Raw genomic sequence first — 9,738 nt, 5'->3', positions numbered from 1 at the left:
AATAGTGTGAGGACAGTTTTGTGTGGATCAAATCCGAAATAAAAAGTGATGTAACCGTTTTTGGTCACGTACCATTTTTTGGGATGTGTAAAATTTTTTTGGCTAAGTACCTCGTGTTTGACCTGGTGGTGACGTGCCTTGGTGATGAGCTACTTGGTGGCGAACTTCCCGGGGGAGAACTGCCAGGTGGCGAACTGCCTGGTGATGCTCCCTGGTGGCGAACTGCCTAGTGGCGAACTGCCTGGTGGCGAACTGCTCGGTGGCGAACTGCCTGGTGGCGAACTGCCCGGTGGCGAACTGCCCGGTGGCGAACTGCCTGATGGCGAACTGCCTGGTGGCGAACTGCCTGGTGGCGAACTGCCTGATGGCGAACTGCCTGGTGGCGCTGCCTGATGGCGAACTGCCTGGTGATGAACTGCCTGATGGCGAACTGCCTGGTGGCGAACTGCCCGGCAGTGCTCCCTGGTGGCGAACTGCCTGATGGCGAACTACCTAATGGCGAACTGCCCGGCAGTGCTCCCTGGTGGCAAACTGCCTGGTGGCGAACTACCTGGTAGTGCTCCCTGATGGCGAACTCGTTACTTGACTTGCTCCTAGGCGGTCTGCAACTCAGAGGATGGTGGAGCTCCCTGGTGCAGTGCTACCCGACTACCCCCCGCGTGAGGTGATTTTCTCTCCTTTGTAGACGGCGGGAGCTAAGGGACCTGCGAGAACTGAATCAGAGGACCCGGGGGTATTTTCCCGGCGGGGACTCTCCGATGCCTAAGTTAGCATTCTGATTACAGAGGGCTTGGAGAGAAATGAGAGAGCTAGAGAGCGGGGGTTACCATACTCTTTTTTCCTCCCTTGGCTTTGGGGGTCGGAGTCCTTATATAGTAGTGCCTTCGCGGGTTAGGTGGGTAAAAAGCCTTCAAATGGTAAGACGTCATATCCTGTCAGAACCGGGGTACGGTGATGAACTCCTCGAGGTTGTCAGGTCGGCGCCTGTCAGTCGACGGGTCGGTGTCCGGGCCAGGTTGCCAGGCCGGCGCCTGTGTCTGTCGGCGGGTCGGTGTCCGGACCAGGTTGCCAGGTCGGCACCTGTGTCAGTCGGCGGGTCGGTGTCCGAGCCAGGTTGCCAGGTCGGTGCCTGTGTCAGTCGGCGGGTCGGTGTCCGGCCAGGTTGCCAGGTCGGCGCCTGTGTCCGGGTCAGGTCATCAGGTCGGCGCCTGTGTCCGGGTCATGTCAGGTCGGCGCCTGTGTCCGGGCCAGATTGTCAGGTCGACGCCTGTGTCCGGGCCAGATTGCCAGGTCGGCGCCTGTGTCCAAGCCCGATCCGGCCAGGTCGCGCGCAGGCCGCGCCAGGCCAGCCAGACCGGTGCTCGGGGGGGGGACCAACTTGGTAAGTTGTTGACTGGGGGCTTGCCTAGTTGTCACGAGGTGCCACATGTCGCAATTTCAATGGAGGGCCAAATCTGCCCTCATCAATTGGCACGACCTGGCGCGGCTTGCGCGCGACTTGTGCGGCCTGCGCGCGACCTGGTCGGATCGGGCCCGGACACAGGCGCCGACCTGGCAATCTGGCCCGAACATAGGCGCCGACCTGACATGACCCGGACACAGGCGCCGACCTGATGACCTGACCCGGACACAGGCGCCGACCTGGCAACCTGGCCGGAAACCGACCCGCCGACTGACACAGGCGCCGACCTGGCAACCTGGCCCGGACACCGACCCGCCGACTGACACAGGCGCCAACCTGACAACCTGGCCCGGACACCGACCCGCCAACAGACACAGGCGTCGGCCTAGCAACCTGGCCCGGGCACCGACCCGTCGACTGACAGGCGCCGACCTGACAACCTCGAGGAGTTCATCACCGTACCCCGGTTCTGACAGGATATGACGTCTTACCATTTGAAGGCTTTTTACCCACCTAACCCACGAGGGCACCACTATATAAGGACTCCGACCCCCAAAGCCAAGGGAGGAAAAAAGAGTATGGTAACCCCCGCTCTCTAGCTCTCTCATTTCTCTCCAAGCCCTCTGTAATCAGAATGCTAACTTAGGCATCGGAGAGTCCCCGCCGGGAAAATACCCCCGGGTCCTCTGATTCAGTTCCCGCAGGTCCCTCAGCTCCCGCCGTCTACAAAGGAGAGAAAATCACCTCACGCGGGGGGTAGTTGGGTAGCGCTGCACCAGGGAGCTCCCCCATCCTCTGAGTTGCAGACCGCCTAGGAGCAAGTCAAGTGACGAGTTCGCCATCAGGGAGCACTACCAGGTAGTTCGCCACCAGGCAGTTTGCCATCAGGCAGTTCGCCACCAGGGAGCACTGCCGGGCAGTTCGCCATCAGGCAGTTCGTCACCAGGCAGTTCGCCATCAGGCAGCACCACCAGGCAGTTCGCCATCAGGCAGTTCGCCACCAGGCAGTTCGTCATCAGGCAGTTCGCCATCAGGCAGTTCGCCACCGGGCAGTTCGCCACTTGGCAGTTCGCCACCAGGGAGCATCACCAGGCAGTTCGCCACCAGGCAGTTCTCCCCCGAGAAGTTCGCCACCAAGTAGCTCATCACCAAGGCACGTCACCACCAGATCAAACACGAGGTACTTAGCCAAAAAAATTTTACACATCCCAAAAAATGGTACGTGACAAAAAACGATTACATCAAAAAGAAAAAGACCCGTTAGAACACTCTCAAAGACTCAAAGTCTCAATTGAGGTCTAAATCATCGATAGAGTTGAGCGTTGACAGTAGTGGACAACTTGAAGGGTAGAATAATGGGACCTCGAAAACAGTTAGAAAGTAATTTCTTTCTTGTAACAAAATTGGGCATTTCTATGTAGATGTATGGCTGTGATAAAGTTAATTAACCCGAACACATACGCGTTTTAGTTACCTTTGTTGTTGCCCGTACACGAATTGTTAGCTCATTAATTCATATTTGTTTGAGCCTTGTGTAATGAACCGGTTGCTTGAACACCTAAACCAGTTTCCACACCTGACATTATTCATCAGCGTTTGACCATGACATTGCGAGTTTCCAAGAAGCTTCCCGACTACCTAAAAGTGGAAACTAGTCAAAGGATACACATTTCTTCGGATTAAATTGTACCATTAGGGAGTCCTCCGCCGTCCGCCGAGGACCCGAGGTGCAAATTAAATGAAGAAAAAGAGATAAAATAAAATGTATTTTGTGTTTCGGTACATGTATACATTAATATAGATTAAGGGTCTGTTTGATTTGTAGTCGGAATTGGAATAGTCTATTTTTATATTCTATTTGGTTCAGATAGAAATGGGAATGAGAATTAGAATAATTAGTAATAGAATTTCATTCCCAAAGAGAAAAATAGGGAATGACCATTATTATCTTAAATGAGGGAATGTTATTCCAGCAGGATATGAATGAGATTCCAGTTCCGCCCAACCATTGTGATTCCAAATCCAGACCCGTATTCCCGTAAACCAAACGGAAGTGTTATTTTATTTTATTGGATCTGTATCAACAGAAGTTACCTACTAAGCCCTCAGACAATGAAAGCATGTTTTTTGTTCTTGAAATGATCTCTTTGCTGATTTCAGAAACAGGGATATTTTCTAAATCACGGTAAAAATGTTTTCACTTTATTCCCCCAGAGAACAGACGTTCAACGGTGTCCTTTTTTAATATATATTACCAAACAGCCCTTACTTGTTAGAATGCATTTGACCATAGCATATTGTGTCAGGAATTCGTTATGTAGCACATTTATTTAATTAGGGGGTTGTATCCCCTGAATTCAACGGCTATTTTTTTAATTACTATCATTAATTACACCCATGTTATCCATCGTGTCAAACCGTCTAGCGGTGCTTCCTTGGAGCACATTATTGTTTCACAAGCAATAGGTAGCTTCGTCAAATAGCTGACGTGTAGTTTCAAGGATTTACAATAATATTCAACCTCAACCTCCCTATCTTAATCTGGATTTGCTCCTCACCTCACATTTGAATTGGCCCAAATTAACATTTTACGATTTACACTGCTTGAGTTACTTGCCGTGAGGATCTTTTCCTCACCGAATGCGCCTCATAGTACGTCTCAGCCGAGATCAGCTTCAGTCAGAGCAAGGCCCGATATTGTTCGAACAGCCTTTACAATCTTTTATCGGGAATATTTTGGTATTTCTGTGTTTTATTTTACGAAGAGATATTTCCAATGTAAGATATTGATGACTGTTCAAATGAACTTTGTTCTAACTGAATCCGGTCACGTGTATGGAACATTTTCATAATTATAAATTTTTATTAGAGAAATGTTTTCAATTCGCAGTTATTAATAGATGAATTCAGATCTATACCTCACAATGTTCCATTACACATTCCGATATATTGAAAACAATCTCCCGATGATGTCTAAACTCCTGGTACATTTATCAACTCTTCCCATATCTCTAATTCTCTGCCCACAACACACTACCACTGTGCATTATAAAAACTCATCCATGGCCTACGTTATATTCAATTATTTCATTTCTCTTTTACTTTTGTAATTATTAGTTCAGTGTAATAAGAAAAAAATAACGTGTTTTATTAAATAAAATTAAAAAACTCTTTTTCAAGTCAAACTAAAACGTCTCCCTCGGTAATCAACAGTTCACAATCTCTAAACACTTTAGACGGAGCCTCCTCCTCTTTAAATACACGCTTCTTTCGATATTTTCCACACCCAGTTGCCAGTACCAATTACACCTCTCTCTGACTCTCTTCTCCATTCTTTTTCTATCTGTTTCTGCATACACTCTACACTCGATCATGGGAACTCAGACTTCAAATGATGAGAACTTCACCGTCCCTAACAAGGTAATCTCTCTCTCTCTCTCTCTCCCTCGCTCGTCTGAAGTTATTCCATATGATGACAGTGGTAAGTCGTCAGTTATTTTCCTTTTTTTTGTTCCATCGACGCTTCACTGTTCTTTCTTTACCCCGGCGACAGGGGGATTGGGTGCAGTTCAACGAAAATTTGTTTCTTCTGAAACTAGTTTGCGCAATTAGACACGAGCTTGTCTTTCACCTTCAAACGCCAATTGAATTGATTGTTTTGATTTCTTGTATTATAATCTTCTCTGCTATTCGTAATTTCTCCTCCAACTTGAGTTTCTCTACTAGGAAACAGATACAGGCCAGATACGGGTTCACACTTTCACTGAACTAGTAAATACTAATTAGCTTCTATTTTCAGTTAAGCCAGTTATTCCTACCGTAACTAGGTTATGACCTCATTCAATTTTCGTTAACTTATTAATTAACTTCACCTTTGAAATTCGTTCGACTCAGTTTGGAAGGAGTACAAATACATATATATAGACTGCAAAACCTTGTATTTTATATATATTTGTACTGTATATATTGTAATTTTACTCTTTTCAAACTGAATCTTCGTGTCAACCAAATTGTCTTGATTCCTGGGTTTGGTTTATTGGATTTTAATTTGATTTATCATAAAGTTTCAACACAATTGTTCATCAAATCAATAGGATAAAACTCTGTATCAAATAGATAATTGGCTCTATTTATCAATTATATTATTTTGTATTAGAGTGCAACTTTGTATTAGGGAAAATATATGATGCAGAAAAGATATGGTATGGGAATTAAGAGTTTTGATCAATCAAAACCTACCCATTAATTTTAATAAATAACACCTGATTGATTATCAGGTTTATGATTCCAATTGATTGATCAGAAATTTTTTAAATATGATATCTCCTCTATATCATAGTTGAACCCTTTGTATTATCTTGTATGTATTTATATTCTTTTCAAACTGAGCCTATAAAAAAAAACTGGCGTTAACATACTTATATTACAGTGTTTGCTTCCCATAAATAAATTAGTAGAAAATGTAATTATCAGAATAATGCTTATCCTGACCATAAGTTTGAGACTTTGAGCCAAATTGCTTCAGCTGCTCGCTTCACTCCATCAATTGATCTAGCCTACCTAACCTTAACCACTGTTTGGGTTGTACTTTGACGAATTGCTTTGGCGTCAATCTTCTCTTTCCAAACCCAAACGTGTCCGTCTCGCGTTCACATGCAGCCCAAGCCCAGTTGCTTTCTACCATAAATTCTGTTTTCATTTTAATTAAAATCGATATTGACCCAATGAACATTTTAGGATATTTGAATTTTGAAATTTATGAGGAGTAATGCAATTTTTTTTCTCCAACTTATTTTAATCACATGCACGCATTGATATTTAGATTTCAAAGCATTTTAGTTTTAATAGAAATTTTCAGAGTGTAAGACTGATCGTTTGATGACACCCATACCCATTGGTTTCCTGGCTGTAGTAGACCCATGACGAATCACAGAAACCAAAAATAGAATAGGGAAATTGTTGACTGAATTGTGAATTTAGCCGTGGCCTCCGGCAGAAGTTTGGGGTGAAGACGCCCATCGTTTTTTTATGTACACAAGGATTTATAGAATTATAGTGCTTCAGGAGTTCCGGTTGGATTCAAATCTTTTATGCCGGAGATCGTAGACTCCTAATCCAACGAGTTCACATCTGCGCCCCACAGTACATCTATTTGGAACATCTCCCGATGATAATACCAGAACCAATGATGTCATCATCGGGAGATGTCCTCAATACACGGTGGGAATGTGCTGTGGAGCGGAGATGTGAACTCTAATCCAACAACTATTACAGCGTTTGTTTAAACTTTATTAATCGGTTGCTTGCTTAACCGTCGATTCATACAGCTCATTATAGAACAGGTTTAACTTTGACTTCTAAAAAAAAAAAAAAAGAGATTCGCGGTAGACTTGAAAGATTCCAGAATCAATTATAAACGGAAACCCAGGCTCGGGAAGTAATGTAATTTCTAGCCAGCCAACTGTCTCTTTTAATAAGCTTGCCATTTCTGGATTGCACAGCTCATTTCATTGAACGTTCTTCTTATAAATATGAATCTGAATTGCTGGTTCTGTGCAATTGTTTGGTTTTCAATCGTATTTTCTTTTTCATTCCGGTTGCCTGAAGATTAAGAAGAGATTATTTTAACAAAATGGGTCATGATGAACAGCAAAAGGAGAAGCAAATCGATGATTGGCTTCCCATCACTTCTTCTCGGAATGCCAAATGGTGGTACTCAACCTTCCACAATGTCACCGCCATGGTTGGAGCTGGAGTCCTCAGCCTGCCTTATGCAATGTCAGAGCTCGGATGGTATGTTTTCTTTCTTTTTTGTGTAGGCCAAATTCAGTAAGAGCTGGAGTTGCCATTTCTTCCTAGTAGATTAGATAGATAGATAGATATCTTGTTGGTCACTGAACAACTCCAAATGAAATTTCTCTTGGGTGTTTCTTCAGGGGTCCTGGTGTCGCTGTACTTGTTCTATCCTGGATCATCACTCTCTACACATTATGGCAAATGGTTGAGATGCACGAGATGGTTCCAGGGAAGCGATTTGACAGGTACCATGAGTTGGGTCAGCACGCCTTCGGTGAGAAGCTCGGCCTGTGGATCGTCGTACCCCAGCAACTGATTGTCGAAGTTGGTGTCAACATAGTTTACATGGTTACCGGTGGCAAATCGCTTCAGAAGTTTCACAATACTGTGTGCAGCAGCTGCAAAGACATTAAACTCACCTATTTCATCATGATCTTTGCTTCTGTTCACTTTGTGCTCTCTCAACTCCCCAACCTCAACTCCATCTCGGGTGTCTCCTTGGCAGCAGCAGTCATGTCCTTAAGGTACTCTTATCTCTTTCCTTTCCTTTTCCAGTCTGAATACAGATTAAACAAACTTGTTACTTGTACTCGATCTCACTCATCTATGTGATCTGTGCTTGCACAGCTATTCAACCATTGCCTGGGGAGCTTCTGTTGATAAGGGGGTTCAACATGATGTGCAATACGGCTACAAAGCCTCAACCACAGCAGGAACAGTCTTCAACTTCTTTAGCGCCCTGGGTGATGTAGCATTCGCCTATGCTGGGCACAATGTGGTCTTGGAGATCCAAGCAACCATCCCCTCTACCCCAGAGAATCCATCCAAGAAACCCATGTGGAAGGGTGTCATCTTCGCCTATATCATCGTCGCTGCATGTTACTTCCCAGTTGCTCTAATTGGCTACTGGGTATTTGGGAACAGTGTCGACGACAACATTCTCCTCTCACTGGAGAAGCCTGCTTGGTTAATCGGCATGGCTAACATTTTTGTTGTCATCCATGTTATTGGAAGTTATCAGGTGAAATTTGCGCTCTATTACTGATTCACTGATCTTCCTCCCCTGAGTATGGATGGAATGATGAATTGATGACTGTTCTTCTTCTGAATGCAGATTTATGCTATGCCAGTGTTCGACATGATAGAAACCGTGTTGGTAAAGAAACTGCATTTCACGCCTGGACTTAGACTTCGCTTGATTTCACGAAGTACATATGTTGGTAAGAGCTTTCTGTTCTAGAATTGCCTGTGAAATTTCAGCAATTGGTGATACCAGTTGAGCTCATTCCCTTGTGATCCTTTATGTGAATCTGCAGCATTGACGATGTTCATTGCTATGACATTCCCCTTCTTTGGTGGCCTTCTTGGATTTTTTGGAGGGTTTGCTTTCGCCCCAACGACATACTTTGTAAGCCAACCAAACACTCTCTCTTACTCTGTTTTTGTCATGCTAGGACAACTGAAGAAAAGACTTACTCTGTATCTGTATCTGCATCTGAGATTCTGAATCATTGAATTGTGGTTGTATCCCCATTGCAGCTCCCTTGCATCATGTGGCTTGCCATCTACAAGCCAAGAAGATTCAGCCTATCTTGGTTTGCTAACTGGGTATGTTTCTTTTAGTGGTATTATTCATTATCCTCCCTTTTCCCTTCCGTTTGGGATCATGTGCTAACAACCAGCTTTTCGTAATGCATTCACAGATATGCATCATTCTTGGCGTTTTGTTGATGATTATATCCCCTATCGGTGGGCTAAGGCAGATAATCATTCAGGCCAAAACCTACAAGTTTTATTCGTGATCCTCTTCCGCCAACAAAGGGTCTGAATTAGAGAGGGATGAGCTCATGATAATGTAGATAGTGGCAATAATCTGACTGGATGGAGAGATTTTCTTTTAGTCAATGGGGACTAATACTCTGGATCATTTATTAGTTTCAACTTTCAATATTGGTCCAAAGGGCTTATTATAAAGAGCACTGTAGATGGGGATTACCTTGGTCCTTAATATTATTAGTTTCAGTATTATTGGCCAAAAGGGCTATTATAAAGAGCAATGTAGAAGAGGTCTCTTTCCTGGGTTCCTATTGTTTTCTGTTTCTTTGTATTGTATGGGTACATCCTTTCTTGTTTATTTCTAAATTGAGTTTATGATTTTGATGATGATGAATTCTTCCATTTTATCAAATATATAATGGATATGGACAATATTCTTCCCGTGTTCTGGAGATAATCCCAACAGCCAACTGTATGATTAGGGGCGGCAATCCTAACTTTTAATACTGGGTCTTAGCGGGTAGATCAACCCAACAAAAAGAAAAAATTTGAAGGGCTCAAAGATATGATATCCGAGAAAGGACTAATCTGCCATCCTCTCTGTGGCCCGAACCCAAAGTGGCAAGTGGGCAGGCTGGCTGGTCTATTCCTAGCGTCATATAGGCAGATCTCGGCCATGCCAAGTCTGGGGGCTCAACCTTAATAATGCTATTTCCATTTGGGACATGAATGGGCTTTCACACGGACTTGGATCTGGTACATAC

The 9,738-nt window shown here is 44.4% G+C and overlaps 1 protein-coding gene across 1 annotated transcript; it reads left to right on the top strand.

The window, feature by feature from the left end:
• The first annotated feature begins 4,661 nt into the window (after window positions 1-4,661).
• Window positions 4,662-9,361, top strand: LOC104592956 (lysine histidine transporter 1-like). Its single transcript, XM_010252537.2, has 8 exons — window positions 4,662-4,822; window positions 7,053-7,195; window positions 7,339-7,722; window positions 7,826-8,219; window positions 8,313-8,418; window positions 8,515-8,606; window positions 8,738-8,806; window positions 8,902-9,361. The coding sequence occupies exons 1-8, from the start codon at window positions 4,775-4,777 to the stop codon at window positions 8,998-9,000; spliced, it is 1,335 nt and encodes a 444-aa protein (XP_010250839.1). The 5' UTR covers window positions 4,662-4,774; the 3' UTR covers window positions 9,001-9,361.
• The last annotated feature ends 377 nt before the right edge of the window (window positions 9,362-9,738 follow it).

The sequence above is a fragment of the Nelumbo nucifera genome, chromosome 3 (genome assembly GCF_055504915.1).
Source record: "Nelumbo nucifera cultivar China Antique chromosome 3, China Antique-T2T, whole genome shotgun sequence".
Classification (NCBI taxonomy): domain Eukaryota; kingdom Viridiplantae; phylum Streptophyta; class Magnoliopsida; order Proteales; family Nelumbonaceae; genus Nelumbo; species Nelumbo nucifera.
This window is presented reverse-complemented; position numbering and strand designations above follow the sequence as displayed.

Bases quoted from the DNA above. Each gene is read 5' to 3' on its own strand.
- LOC104592956 (XM_010252537.2), top strand. From the start codon at position 4,775: ATGGGAACTCAGACTTCAAATGATGAGAACTTCACCGTCCCTAACAAG. The intron at 8,220-8,312 runs GTGAAATTTGCG...TTCTGAATGCAG, and splicing joins ATGTTATTGGAAGTTATCAG to ATTTATGCTATGCCAGTGTT. The intron at 8,607-8,737 runs GTAAGCCAACCA...TCCCCATTGCAG, and splicing joins TCGCCCCAACGACATACTTT to CTCCCTTGCATCATGTGGCT.